Genomic DNA, 16,069 nt, shown 5'->3' with positions numbered 1-16,069 from the left:
AACAGCACCATTTTCAATCCGGGTAAAGGGAACACCCCCTAGTAACCCTACCTACAACTGTTAGTGTTTAAATACTGGAGAGTTGAGACCAAATCACGGACGCTGGACAGAGTGGATTTCAGTTGTAACAAAAGACAGTTTTAATGAGTCAAAGATATCTTGTTCTGCAGTTTTACGTGCACGGACCTAGTTCACATAACTCGGCAAGGAGTCAGGTGAAAAAGAGGCCTTATACAACGGTTACATTCATTTTTATACATAGAATAAAGTAGGTGGAGTCTTGTCGTTTCGGTCTTCTTGACTGGTCGGAGGGTTGGAGGCGGGCCTTGCTCTAGCCAGAGCGGGCCCCATTGGTGCACAGCAAAAGTCCTTTGCTCTTGGGACCGGCCAGTAGAGGGAGATGAGATGTGTGTTTATACAAGGAAGAGGGGGTCAGTCTTATGGCTGGGTGTATGTGTTCTTACGACGGAAAGTCTTTGTTTATATGAGCTATGTGTATGAATATTTATATAACACAACTACCCCTCAATAAAGAAACAAGGCTCAAGCCCTCTAACACCACAAAAAGACCAAAAAACCACGGCCACAACTTTTCCCTGCACATCGCACCTCACTGCATATCAGTGACGTGACTCCACAAAAATCGGAGGAAAAATAACTCAACCACATTTGAAGACCTATAACCAGACCTATGGGTCACCCAGAACCCCAACTATAGATTCTACAGGAACCTACAGATGTCCACTCTACCCTCTACCTTTCCTGGACCCACAGAACCTCACATTTGGGTATTTCCAGCCCCAAACCCTCAAACAGAGCAGACCGCTCCCAACGCTAACACACAAGTCAATGGTGACACAAAGGTCAAACACACATCACAGGAGGATCTATCATACTTCTACACATCACAGGAACTCCACGTATGGCTCATCTTGACCCCTAAGACTTCTAGTCTTACTTAAAATTCACCTGGTACCTCTGACACCCACAACCCAAACAGCACCCCAAAAGCAAAGTGTCTACTTCTCCTATACAATTCCCCATAGGAATCAACGACGGAGGCCTTCCCATCACATAACAGACAATTAGACGACGCTTCCCAAAAACAAAGCGATCTCATTGGACGAGCCACGGCCATTACCTCTCACATGAACACCGCATGCACACCTCATGCACCAATAGGATTCGACCTACCTGACAAACCACGCCCCCATTATTCCCTATAAAAGAGGAGCATCCCTCAGCCTCAACACCATTCCGCAGGAACACTTTTTGGAGACACTTCACCTGGAGAAGACACAAGCTGGACCTCTACAGAAGAACTTCACCAATGATGACTACTCCTGCTGAAAGACCAGACCCCGGCTCCATGCTACACCCTAGATACACCTCACCTGGACCAAGCCGCCAGCTGGTACTCTACACTCCCTACGAATATTTCATCTCCAAAGTCTACTCCTTTTGAACAAAAGGCCCCTAAAGCTTCATGCTACACCCCGAATCTGGACCACTCCGAGCCGCGTTTAAATCCTTGCGATTTCTTCCCTAATCTAGGTACTCCTACATCATGGAACCCACCCTCCAGAGAATCAACGCCCTTTTTGGCCTTTTTCTTCATCGGACCTTCATAGACCTCCAGACCATCGAGCCTCAACTACACATATACCCACACACACACCCCATTTTCTATGGTCCAAAATACGGCCTTTTTACCGTACTACGACCAAGTGCACCTATTTTTGCACCTTTCTTTTCTCCTCCCTGCCACCTGATGAAGCCGAGTAAGGCAGAAGAAACGCGTCGTGGCTGGGCTACCCCTAGACCCGTTGTGCAGCTGTAAGGAAGGCAGGTTCCACACGGACGTCGGGGGTATCTCCTTTTGGCTACCTATTTTCATTTGTACTTTTCTCTTACCCTTATTTTGAGTTTTACACAGGGACACACTACAATGGAAGATCTACGAGACAACGAGGACCCCGGGCACTCTGATGGCAACTCAGACCCCCTACTCCACCACAAAACGGGCCCAAAAATTTTGACGGGGCATAGATACTCACTTAGACCCTCTACACCTTTTAAGAAGAGACGCACAGAGGGGCCAGCCCCAAAAAGTTGACTGGCAACCGAGTCTCATTGCAGGCACGTCGACTTCGCCTAACATAACGTCTCTTTTTCAGGCTTCAACGAATGGCACAACAGGCTCCCACCACTACAACCCCGACCACACAGGACAACCCGGTCTCACAAACCCAAGACCAACCGGAACCCGAGAACAAAGAAACCCTTCTAAAAAAGCAGCCAAACCCCCACCATACCAGAGGACCCAGAGACCCGGTCATACCCTCACAAGGTTGACATAGGGAAGGGCTCCTTTTGGGCAACACAAACCCTCCTAACCTTCCCCCACATCATACCCTGACCAGGGTGATTGAGGGAACGGAGCAGAGGCAGAGTGTTAAGGTGGCCTCTGCATTTTCATCTCCATCCCATACCCAGACCTGGGTGGTATGGAATGATAATCAGCAGGAACAGGTTAACACTTCGTTACCACCTACCTCCATACTCTCTTCCCAGTCAACACCATCATTCATGGGATTGCTGGACAGAACCACTGGATGACATCCCCAGCAGGCAACCAAACCCACAGCCAATCCCACATGATGCGAATCCAGGACCTTCTAGACACCTAGCCCCTCGAGAAGGACATGCCTCAAACCTGCCAAACAGGTCACCTCTTCAAACAGAATACCACCGCCGCTCACCACACCATTGGATGGAGAGATAGGACGTGGACACCCCAGAGGACTATCCGCCACATAGGACCAGAGGGCACCAGTACCGGACCACCTTTACGATCACTTAGACTCTGCAGGAAACTCAAAGAACACCATCAACTTCCTACACCCCAACAGAAGCTATCCATTCTTGGACCCTGACTCCTTGCTATGTCCCCCTCCAGAAACTCCACGGACCGGATTAACCCACCCACTCCATCAAAACAGCCAAAAGGAGAAGCTCTCACCAATCCAGTACCGCAGGGTTAATACCTCCACAGGTGGTACAATACCACAGCAAAATATAAGAAACCGTTTGGAACACCAGACCCTCACCACTACCACTCTGAAAACACGGGACAACCTGGCCTCACCAACCAAAGACCAACAAGAACCGATGTTAAAGAAACTCTCCCAAGAAAGAGGCTCCACCCCACCATACCCAATGGCCCACTTCCACCATACAACTCACCAAGCTACCGGGTGGCTACCCACATCCAGAAGAGACTACGGTCAAAACAACTACTCCCTCTTCTAACACCGATCCTGGCCTTCAAAAGGAACAAAAAACCTCAAGGATTCCTTGGTCAGCAGCCACCTCCAAAATAAAACCACAACATAGACATCAAAGAATCCCACCGAGACTCACGGACCAAGGACGGACTTCCCTAAACCCCTCCAGGACCAACACCACTACCACGTGCTGGACCACCACGGAGGCTTCCAGTACAGCGGAGGAACATCTGGACATACACTGCACCTGCACCTTACACACCCCACATCCCATATAAAAAAAATAGGGGGTCATTTAGACCACAAAAATAGGCCTCCAATAGCACTATAGAGTTACCGTGACCACGGACTCTCAAAAATACTTACCTTTAGTCACTTTTACTTTCACATTATTAAAAAAAATAAAAATAATAACAATAATAATAATAATAATAATAATAATAATAAAAAATACAATAAAAATTCTCTTATAATAATAATAATAATTTAGATATATATATTTTTGAAGTAAGGGTTACCATGACCATGGACCCTTGACGAAAATAAACAATAAAATAGAACACAAATAGACCAAATTTAACAAAAAAAACCTTCACCATCCTTCCAAAAACACTTTTCAGAAGATACCCACCAGCACCCCCAACGGACGAGAACTTTTTTTCTCCAACTACTCTGGGGACCCCGACCTTGGCGACTCCCCCGCAGCGATTGCACCCTAAGCAATTAGGCCCTTCCATACACCAAGCAAGAAGACAGGAGGATATGGATAGACCGGACTCCTTCGGGACCTCTCGGGATTCTGTTGGCAGACCAATCGGCTCAACCCTCCCAGCCCCACAAAAACAGGAGACTCGTGTACCGCGCTGGACGACTATCTACCCCAGTTTAGAATTGGATTGGCAGTATGTTCAGTAGTGCGTGTTTCATCCTAGCAGGTTGGGGCAGTTAAGTCCTCGAAAAGTGGGGCTTTTGGGTTGGGTGCTGCGGCTGGAGGACTCGCGGCCGTGTAATCCCTGGGGTGCCCAGATTATGTCTGGCTGAGAATTGGATCCCACAGAATAATTTCTCACTGGGGGATCCCTTACCCCGCCGCACTAAGCCTGGACAACCGAACCACTTTTTTACCTAGACTACGAAAAAAATTCTCTGTCATGGGTTGACATACCACTGGAACACTACGATCACTCGATGGTTTTGCCTGACTCGATGGTTTTGCCTGATCCTACGCCGAGTATACCCATACAGACCAGCTGGATTCAACTAGACATGGGTTAATTCAGAGTTAGGATCCTGGAAGGGAATAACTCCTAATTACACACATGATTGAAAACATCCAGGACCAAAAGACTGACGAACACGGAAGTAAATACATAGACAACGTGGAGCTAAAAAAGAAGGATCCGACAGAGAGTAAACTCCTAGGTTGCACTATGCTTTCCACATTCGTCGACAAGCGGACCTAGACATCATGACCATAACACTAGACATGGACACATGGCAACCAACCGAGGACCGGACCTGCATAAGGTACGCAACTCAAGGGTTTTGCCTGATCCTACATCGAGTTGACAGACCTACCTAAACCTAAACTTAACCATTCTAAAAAACTATACCTTACCCTAACCTTAACCACTCTAAAAACCATAAATAACCCTAACCCTACAGACAGACAGTCTTTAAACCCAACCAACGGGTTAATCTACAAGTGGGCAACCATGGGGCCTACTACTTTGGCCGGCCGCGCCCGGACCCCTCCGGCCCGCGCATATGATGTGGAGTGCACACCCCTCCCTTCCCCCCCTTCGGCTTCCACGTGTCAGAGATGGAAGTGGATCAACCGACTCAAAACTAGAAACTAACTGACCCCTAACCCTAACCCTAACCCCTAACCCTCTAACCCCCTAACCCTAACCCCTAACACCCTCTAACCCTAACCCTAAAACCCTCTAACCCCAACCTTAACCCTAACCTTACTCTAACCCCTAACCCTAACTCCTAACCCTAAACCCTAACCCGTAACCCCTAGCCCCCAAAACCTAACTCTAACCCTAACTCCTAACCCATACCCCTGACCCTAAACCCTGACCCTAACCCGTAACCCTAAACCCGAAACCCCTAATTCCAACCTAACTCCAACCCTAACCCTTAACCCCTAACTCCTAACCCCTAACCCCCAACCCACCTAATCCCAATCCTATCCCGTACCTCAATTTAACACTAAACATGACCCTTTTTCTAACCTTAAGCTTAATACCCTAACCTCAACTGAATCTTTACCCCACCCCTAACCTTAACCCTAACCCTAACCTCAACTTAACCTTTACCCCTAACCCCACCCCTAAACCTAACCTCAACTGAACCATAACTCTTATTTTAACCCTATGCCAAAGATAGGCAAAGATACTTGCCCCTGACCAGTCTCAATGAGATTGACTGTTATAGTCCCCCCTTGGATCTTCAACCAAGGGAAACACATATTTTCATAATATGTTTGTGTGGGGAGGTGGCACTGACTGCACCAAATAACCTCTTTCCCAATTGTAATATATTCTCTATTAAACATAACTTTGTTTGATTACTTGTGGTTCCTTACTGAATTATGTATTTATTAATTCTATTTTGCTGGCATTTTTTTTTGTGTGATTTTGGTTGGTTTGCATGATTAAGGAATATAGATTTCCCTCTTTTGAATTTAAAGGGAGGCCATTGATGTTTACCCTCTCCTCCTAAAGCACTGGCTTCAACAATTAGCACTTACTCATTTGTTTGCCAACATTAGCACTTATGGCCCTTTGAGGCAAAAAACATATATATTTATTTATCCTTTTTTATATGAGGATCTAAATGTTTTGAGGATTGGTGTGTTGTGTCATCTCCTCCCAACTAAAATTCAGTTTGGTCTAGTTTACAAAAACCTTATAAATGCTATGCACTTATAACGATAGCCCAGGGGTTAGAGCATGGAGAGAGTGATTGGTAAATTGCTTGTTCAAATCCCCCAAAGGATTTGGGGTATTCCATTGGGAAAGGCACCTTTCCCCATTGGGAAAGGCACCCCACCCTTATCTTAACCACACCCATATCCTAACCCTAACCTTAACCTCACTCTTAACCCCACCCTAACACTATCCCCTACCTGGACTTAAAACTGACGAAAGTCCAAGGATGAAGACATCTAAAACCAACGCACCCCAAAACCAACTCTACTAAAGTGGGAAATTACAGGGTTCTACAACCTGGGCGGATCTGTGCCTGGACCCCTTGACTCCCACATTCAGCAAGCGGAGTACAACCCTCCCCCCAGTCTCTGCATTAGCTTGAAGGCGTACGATCGTCATTGTGGATTCCTTAACAAACAAAAACTTAACCATGGCCAGACGCCTGGGTGTTGGGCGTCGGGGGGCCTGGACACAGACACTCCAGGCACCTTTTCTACATCTTCAACAGAGATCTACACTACAACAGACCCGACACAGCACTTCTAGAACTCCAACCAAGACACAAGACATCTACACGACTGGACAGAAAACAGCGGCTTCCACAAATAAAGGCAAGATCACACTTCACACCAATGGACGCAACAAACAAGACCCCCTGACCCCCTACAGGTGAGGATAGAAAAGAGAGGCTCAACAACAAAGACCTCCTTGAAACAGGACATCTCATCTACAAAACATCAGGAACACCACTGGACCCATGCAGGTATGTATTATCCTCACCGCCTATCTGCCCACCCCAGGTAAGGATTCCCTCTAGCAACAGATGGACAACTCAGGATAAAAGAGACCACTACCCCAACACCAGAGCAGAGCTACTTCCACACAACCAGAGGAGCTGTAACACAACACAACAGGTTTCTAAAACCCGCACCTACGAGGATCCAACTCCACTTGAACTCAGCACGGCACCTCACTCCTACCGCTACAATGGAAACCTATCGAATTCACACTACTACCCAACTTCAACAACAGTGGAAAAATAGAAAAACACCACGGAGGAACAAAACACCAGACTGGTGACAACCCCAAGGGAGTAATCTTCATCCTTATATAGCCCCAGGATTCGAACCCACACCCCTGAGAAGCCTAGGCCTTCAACACGCTGATATAGCCCACCGCTCTCTACCGGTACAATGAAAACCTATGGGTAACCGATAACACAACTTCCTGAACTTCAACCTCAGTGGGAAAAATAGAAAAACACCTCCCAGGAAGGAAACAATGGGTGTACTACAACCCCACAAGGGTAAACTTCATCCTATTATAGCCTCAGAGTTTGTCCCACACAGACAAGGAGCAAAGACCAACAGAACAACAGCCCACCGCTCTCCTCCACTACAATGGAAGCCTATGGAGAATCGATAACACAGACACCCAACTTCAAAGGTAAGTATGGACCACTTTAACACCTACAAACAGGACCCCCTTACAGGAGAACCTCCTTAGGAAGGTGGACATTTGCCCCAAACACCCCTTGGACCATGGGAAGGCCCACACTCAATATGGAAATGAACCCACTACAACCAGAGCTAATTGCTCCCAACAACCCATACCAGGCAATGGGAGAGAGAGGAAAGACAGCTACAGTGCCTTGCGAAAGTATTCGGCCCCCTTGAACTTTGCGACCTTTTGCCACATTTCAGGCTTCAAACATAAAGATATAAAACTGTATTTTTTTTGTGAAGAATCAACAACAAGTGGGACACAATCATGAAGTGGAACGACATTTATTGGATATTTCAAACTTTTTTAACAAATCAAAAACTGAAAAATTGGGCATGTTGCCCAAATGATGAGAAAGTTGGTTGTGTCATTTCAAGGGAAATGCGTGCATTATAGCTTTGAGTCACTTTTCAAAAGTTGCTAAAAGTTCCAAATACATTTTTAAAAGTAGCTGAATATCGTCAGGGTAGTCTGAAAAGATGCTAAAACTAGCAACAAAATTGTTAGGTGGCCATCACTGGTTAGTGGCACTCACTGGGCTATATTTGGCTATAAGAGAGGGAGGTCTGAATAGTTGAATTGTAAAAGTTTTGTGATAGCGCTTCATTGATTTTTAGTTTGATTGTTTAGGTAACACCAGTAAAATTTAACAGAAACTTAAGGTATACTAACATGCCGGTGGAGCTGATTTTATTTTAAATGGACAGTGCACATCTATCACAGTTGTGTGTCTAATGGCAGGGTATTCCTATCAAGCATTTTGGGGAAACTGTTTGAAGAGAGACTGAATGGGTTTTTAGATGTAACCATTAAGGAAATTTAAAACTAATGATTTGAGGGAGTACAATGTAATTATTATAATTATTATGTTTGCTTGTAGTAAACGTTTGGGTTTGAGGGGATTTCATTAGTACAGCCCAGCGACAACAGATCTTAAAGGGATACACTCACTGTAATGCCGGGGTGTAGTGGAGGAAGAAGTCAGACGCAGGAACCAGATTTCAGAGTAGCGCTACTTCTTTATTCACCACACAGGTGAAAACGACGCCACTCAAACAAATGCCCCAAAACACAGGGGAACTTAACAGTCCTGAATAACACACGTACACGAACAACCGTGACTTACAGGCGTGTACACAAAAAAAACAATCCCGCACACCCAGCAAGCGGGCCGGCTGGATAATAAAGCCCAACTAATTAACCTAACTAAACACAGGTGTAACTAATAAACAGACAAGGAGGGGGAGAAAAAGATCGGTAGGAGTCGTGACACTCACATATAGAATATTAGAAGTTTTGTTTTTCACTAAACACATGAACTCTAGATAAAATAGGGTTCTTTAATTTGTCTAATATAGTATGGAACACGACTGTAAAAGGGTTGTATAACCTTTGACCTCTATCGTGGCTTTCCTTTGTGGTCTGATCAGCCTCATGGGAGGGCCATTTGTATAATGAATTTGTGGTCATTTGTGATACTGATTTTAAGGTAAATTGAGTAACTGATAATTATTTACGAGTTTGTAGTTCCTTGACATAGTTGTCATTTGAACCAATGAGAAGAAAGAAATGACATAGCCTTGGACTAAGGGCAGACATTCTCTCTGAGTCTCTCCTCCGATGGCCATAAGAGTACAATAAGTTCTCTTTGTGGAGGGTTCCAGAGTAGTAACTGTGATCTGGTCATATTATTTGAAACTGTTGTTTTATCTTTTGGCCGGTAGTAGTATTTTTTTTATACATACAGTGGGGAGAACAAGTATTTGATACACTGCCGATTTTGCAGGTTTTCCTACTTACAAAGCATGTATTTTTACATTTTTTTTCTGTCATTTTTATCATAGGTACACTTCAACTGTGAGATGGAATCTAAAACAAAAATCCAGAAAATCACATTGTATGATTTTTAAGTAATTTATTGACATTTTATTGCATGACATAAGTATTTAATACATCAGAAAAGCAGAACTTAATATTTGGTACAGAAACCTTTGTTTGCAATTACAGAGATCATAAGTTTCCTGTAGTTCTTGACCAGGTTTGCACACACTGCAGCAGGGATTTTGGCCCACTCCTCCATACAGACCTTCTCCAGATCCTTCAGGTTTCGGGGCTGTCGCTGGGTAATACGGACTTTCAGCTCCCTCCAAAGATGTTCTATTGGGTTCAGGTCTGGAGACTGGCTAGGCCCTGGCTGTGTGTTTCAGGTCGTTGTCATGCTGGAAGACCCAGCCAGACCCATCTTCAATGCTCTTACTGAGGGAAGGAGGTTGTTGGTCAAGATCTCGCAATACATGGCCCCATCCATCCTCCCCTCAATACGGTGCAGTCGTCCTGTCCCCTTTGCAGAAAAGCATCCCCAAAGAATGATGTTTCCACCTCCATGCTTCACAGTTGGGATGGTACTCATCCTTCTTCTTCCTCGAAACACGGCGAGTGGAGTTTAGACCAAAAAGCTTTATTTTTTTCTCATCAGACCACACCTCCCATTTTTTGATTTTACTAGGCAAGTCAGTTAAGAACAAATTCTTATTTTCAATGAAGGCCTAGGAACAGTGGGTTAACTGCCTGTCCAGGGGTAGAAAGACAGATTTGTACCTTGTCAGCTCTGGGATTTGAACTTGCAACCTTCCGGTTACTAGTCCAACGCTCTAACCACTAGGCTACCCTGCCACCTCTCTGTATCATCCAGATGGTTATTGGCAAACTCAGACGGGCCTGGACATGCGCTGGCTTGAGCAGGGGGACCTTGCGTGCACTGCAGGATTTTAATCCATGATTGCGTAGTGTGTTACTAATGGTTTTCTTTGAGACTATGGTCCCAGTTCTCTTCAGGTCATTGACCAGGTCCTGCCGTGTAGTTCTGGGCTGATCCCTCACCTTCCTCATGATCATTGATGCCCCACGAGGTGAGATCTTGCATGGAGCCCCAGACCGAGGGTGATTGACCGTCATCTTGAACTTCTTCCATTTTCTAATAATTGCGCCAACAGTTGTTGCCTTCTCACCGAGCTTCTTGCCTATTGCCTACTGTAGCCCATCCCAGCCTTGTGCAAGTTTATAATTTTAGCCCTGATGTCCTTACACAGCTCTCTGGTCTTGGCCAATGTGGAGAGGTTGGAGTCTGTTTGATTGAGTGTGTGGACAGGTGTCTTTTATACAGGTAACGAGTTCAAACAGGTGCAGTTAATACAGGTAATGAGTGGAGAACAGGAGGGTTTCTTAAAGAAAACCTAACAGGTCTGTGAGAGCCGGAATTCTAACTGGTTGGTAGGTGATCAAATACTTATGTCATGCAATAAAATGCAAATTAATTACTTAAAAATCATACAATGTGATTTTCTGGATTTTTTTTATAGATTCCGTCTCTCACAGTTGAAGTGTACCTATGATAAAAATTACAGAACTCTCCATGTAAGTTGGAAAACCTGCATAATCGGCAGTGTATCAAATACTTGTTCTCCCCACTGTATATGACGCTCCGGGAGAATATTGGGTTAGAAGAATCCCTGGCAGTAGAGGGACTCAAGGCTCAAATTGATTTCCTCAGTAGAATACGTCCCGAGATAAGCCGTACCATTAACTTCTTAATGGGGTGCTATCCTCAGATAATAGCATCGTTTGCTTTCGCCGTAAAGCATTTTTGAAATCTGACCCGTTGGCTGGATTCACAACAAGTGTAGCTTTAATTTGTTATATTGAACGTGATTTCATCAAAGTTTAATTTTTATAGTAATTTATTTGAATTTGGCGCTCTGCATTTTCACTGGATGTTGGCTAGGTGGGACGCTACCGTCCCACATATCCCAGAGAGGTTAACCTCACCCTTACCCTAACCCCGACCCTAACCCTATCCTCTACCTGGACTTAAAACAGACGAAAGACCAAGGATGAAGACACCTAAAACCAACGCACCCCAAAACCAACTCTACTAAAGTGGAAAACTATAGGGTTCTTCAACCTGGACGGATCTGTGCCCGGAACCCTCGACTCCCCCATTCGGCAAGCGGAGTGCAACTCCCCTGCCCCGTCTCTGCATTAGCTTGAAGGCATCAGATCGACCTTGTGGATTCCTTAACAAACAAAAACCTAACCCTAACCCCACCCATATTCAAAACCCTAACCCTAACCCCACCCATATTCAAAAACCTAACCCTAGCCCCACCCATATTCAAAACCCTAACCCTAACCCCACCCATATTCAAAACCCTAACCCTAACCCCACCCATATTCAAAACCCTAACCCTAGCCTGGATCAAGACACTTAACCCTGATTGCTTTTAGTTAGTTCTGGATGGGAGTGTTTGTATAATGAATAAAAATAGGTGAAGCTGGAAATGTGTATATTTACTACTGTGGCGCTAAATTAATAAACACAAAATGTCTTATGGGTCTTTGTTCCTTTTCAAAACCCCAGACCCCCATTTCCCTCTTTGACTTTTTTACTTTACATTACATGTTTTGTTCTTTTGAGTTCATTAAAATGTGGGTTTGATGTATTGATGACCTGTGCCTACTCAACACGTTTGGGTGTTGGGTTAATAGTCCCCTAAACTAACCCTATTGGGTTAATAGTCCCCTAAACTAACCCTATTGGGTTAATAGTCCCCTAAACTAACCCTATTGGGTTAATAGTCCCCTAAACTAACCCTATTGGGTTAATAGTCCCCTAAACTAACCCTATTGGGTTAATAGTCCCCTAAACTAACCCTATTGGGTTAATAGTCCCCTAAACTAACCCTATTGGGTTACTAGTCCCCTAAACTAACCCTATTGGGTTAATAGTCCCCTAAACTAACCCTATTGGGTTACTTAGTCCCCTAAACTAACCCTATTGGGTTAATAGTCATCTAAACTAACACGATGTTAGTCCTCAAACAATGCTTTGACATAATTGTGTCCTCATAAACCATGTTTCAGAATTGTCAATGATGTACGATGGGATAAATCCTCATAAACCATGTTATAGACAGTTTTTTTGTGTATGACCTCAGGTCTGTCTTCACCAGACATATTTCAAACATGTTTTTCCTATTGTCTAGTTGTTCAATACTGGTCGAACACATCTGTTTCTGTATTTGTATATGTTTTAGAATGACCAATTTATTGTTTCACTGTATTTCTCTCAAGACTGGAGTAAAGTTTAAACTAACGTGCCTCCAGTCTTTTTAATTATATTCGGCTTCTTCCCCTTTTATCTTGCATCCCTCCTGTCAAAGGTATCTCATGTAGTGTGTCAAAAAAAACATTATTTTCCTGTAATGAGTTGATATGCAATTATGAATCAAATATTTCAAAATATGAATACAATCCATTTCTTTCCAAAACTTTGTCTGATGCTTCCTATTTGTCATTTGAGCAAATATTAATTACAGTGGGGCAAAAAAGTATTTAGTCAGCCACCAATTGTGCAAGTTCTCCCACTTAAAAAGTCATTTTGCTCACCGTTGTGGTCATTTTGACCCCACGGGGTGAGATCTTGCGTGGAGCCCCAGATCGAGGGAGATTATCAGTGGTCTTGTATGTCTTCCATTTCCTAATAATTGCTCCCACAGTTGATTTCTTCAAACCAAGCTGCTTACCTATTGCAGATTCAGTCTTCCCAGCCTGGTGCAGGTCTACAATTTTGTTTCTGGTGTCCTTTAACAGCTCTTTGGTCTTGGCCATAGTGGAGTTTGGAGTTTGACTGTTTGAGGTTGTGGACAGGTGTCTTTTATACTGATAACAAGTTCAAACAGGTGTCATTAATACAGGTAATGAGTGGAGGACAAATGAGCCTCTTAAAGAAGAAGTTACAGGTCTGTGAGAGCCAGAAATCTTGCTTGTTTGTAGGTGACCAAATACTTACTTTCCACAATAATTTGCAAATAAATTCATAAAAAATCCTACAATGTGATTTTCTGGATTTTTTTCTCTCTCATTTGTCTGTCATAGTTGAAGTGTACCTATGATGAAAATGACAGGCCTCTCTCATCTTTTTAAGTGGGAGAACTTGCACAATTGGTGGCTGACTAAATACTTTTTTTGCCCCACTGTATGTCTATCCTTATATGTACTCATATACACAATGTCCTTATAAACCACAAGGCTTTGGCTCCCGAGTGGTGCAGCGGTCTAAGGCACTGCATCGCAGTGTGAGAGGTGTCACTATACAGTAGACACCCTGGTTTGAGTCCAGGCTGTATCACAACGGGCTGTGATTGGGAGTCGCATAGGGCGGCGCACAATTGGCCCAGTGTTGTCCGGGTTAGGGTTTGGCCAGTGTTGGCCGTCATTGTAAATAAGAATTTGTTCTTAACTGACTTGCCTAGTTAAATAAAGGTTACACATACTCGGCCTTGTCTCAGGGCAGTAAGTTGGTGGTTTGAAGATATCCCTCTAGTGGTGTGGAGGCTGTGCTTTGGCAAAGTGGGTGGGGTTATATCCTGCCTGTTTGGCCCTGTCCGGAGGTATCGTCGGACCGGACCACAGAGTCTCTCGACACCTCCTGTCTCAGCCTCCAGTATTTATGCTGCAGTAGTTTATGTGTCGGTGGCTAGGGTCAGTCTGTTATATGTGGAGTATTTCTCCTGTCTTATCTGGTTTCCTGTGTGAATTTAAGTATGCTCCATCTAATGCTCTCCCTCCCCTCCCAGAGGACCTGAGCCCTAGGACCATGCCTCAGGACTACCTGGCCTGATGACTCCTTGCTCTCCCCAGTCCACATGGTCGTGCTGCTGCTCCAGTTTGAACTGTTCTGTCTGCGGCTATGGAACCCTGACCTGTTCACCGGACGTGCTACCTGTCCCAGACCTGCTGTTTTCAACTCTCTAGAGACAGCAGGAGCGGTAGAGATACTTGTCAGTTGGCTTTTCATAGCTGATCATTACATTTACTCCTGAGGTGCTGACCTGTTGCACCCTCGACAACCACAGTGATTACTTTTATTTGACCCTGCTGGTCATCTTTTAACATCTTGGCCATGTTCTGTTATAATCTCCACCCGGCACAGCCAGAAGAGGACTGGCCACCCCTCATAGCCTGGTTCCTCTCTAGGTTTCTTCCTAGGTTCTGACCTTTCTAGTTTTTCCTAGTCACCGTGCTTTTACATCTGCATTGCTTGCTGTTTGGGGTTTTAAGCTGGGTTTCTGTACAGCACTTTGAGATATCAGCTGATGTAAGAAGGGCTTGATAAATACATTTGATTGATTGATATGAATGTGTGTCCTTATAAACCAACATAGGAATGTTTGCAAAGACTGCGTTCACGGTAAATGCTGCATGTGTCGACTCAAGAGGAAATGACCTTCACATTTCAATCGCGATACTGCTCAGATCTTCAGGGCTACAGATTGAATGGAGCCCTAATACTGTATTTGACTGTTAGGGCTTGTGCTCTTTTCCCAAACCCTTGACAACCCCCTGACAACACACATACAAGCACATACACACGCACACCATCACAGACCAAAAATGAGATGAAGTATTTTATTTACACCACACACTATGGGGAAAGAAATAGAAAATATCAAACCAGGTTTGGGAGAGGAAAGAAGAGGGTAAGGAGACGAGGCAGGGACAGGGAGAAAGAGACAGTTGTAGGAAGAGAGAGATGTAGGAAGAGAGAGATGTAGGAAGAGAGAGAGATGTAGGAAGGAGAGAGATGTAGGAAGGAGAGAGATGTTGGAAGGAGAGAGAGATGTTGGAAGGAGAGAGAGATGTAGGAAAGAGAGAGATGTAGGAAGGAGGGAAAGATGTAGGAAGGAGAGAGAGATGTAGGAAGGAGAGAGATGTAGGAAGGAGAGAGATGTAAGAAGGAGAGAAATGTAGGAAGGAGAGAGATGTAGGAAGGAGAGAGAGATGTAGGAAGGAGAGAGAGATGTAGGAGGGAGAGAGATGTAGGAAGGAGGGAGATATGTAGGAAGGAGAGAGATGTAGGAAGGAGAGAGATGTAGGAAGGAGAGAGATGTAGGAAGGAGAGAGATGTAGGAAGGAGAGAGATGTGGGAAGAGAGAGATGTAGGAAGGAGAGAGACGTAGGAAGGAGAGAGATGTAGGAGGGAGGGAGAGATGTAGGAAGGAGGGAGAGATGTAGGAAGGAGGGAGAGATGTCGGAAGGAGAGAGATCAGACAGTAGACAAATAGGCCAGACAGCTGATCTGCTAAGCCAGTCTACTTCAGTCCCTCAGCCAGTCTACTTCAGTCCCTCTTCAGACTACTTCAGTCCCTCTTCAGTCTACTTCAGTCCCTCTTCAGTCCCTCTTCAGTCTACTTCAGTCCCTCTTCAGTCCCTCTTCAGTCCCTCTTCAATATCGCTCTACTTCCTCAGGCCTCTCTTGGTTCTCTTGGTGCTGCAGAATAG

At 44.7% G+C, this 16,069-nt stretch overlaps 1 protein-coding gene across 2 annotated transcripts in view; it reads right to left on the bottom strand.

The window, feature by feature from the left end:
• Positions 1-15,184: 15,184 nt before the first annotated feature.
• LOC139369026 (troponin T type 2a (cardiac)) overlaps positions 15,185-16,069 on the bottom strand; it is a 33,221-nt gene continuing 32,336 nt past the window's right edge. For both annotated transcript variants that reach the window (XM_071108609.1, XM_071108608.1), the window contains exon 12: positions 15,185-16,058. In XM_071108609.1, coding sequence (XP_070964710.1) covers positions 16,033-16,058 — 26 coding nt within the window. In that variant the 3' untranslated portion in view covers positions 15,185-16,032. The remainder of the gene's footprint in view (positions 16,059-16,069) is intronic.

Source organism: Oncorhynchus clarkii, chromosome 16 (assembly GCF_045791955.1).
Source record: "Oncorhynchus clarkii lewisi isolate Uvic-CL-2024 chromosome 16, UVic_Ocla_1.0, whole genome shotgun sequence".
Lineage (NCBI taxonomy): Eukaryota > Metazoa > Chordata > Actinopteri > Salmoniformes > Salmonidae > Oncorhynchus > Oncorhynchus clarkii.
The sequence above is the reverse complement of the archived record's forward strand: the minus strand, read 5'-3'. Positions and strand labels throughout refer to the sequence as shown.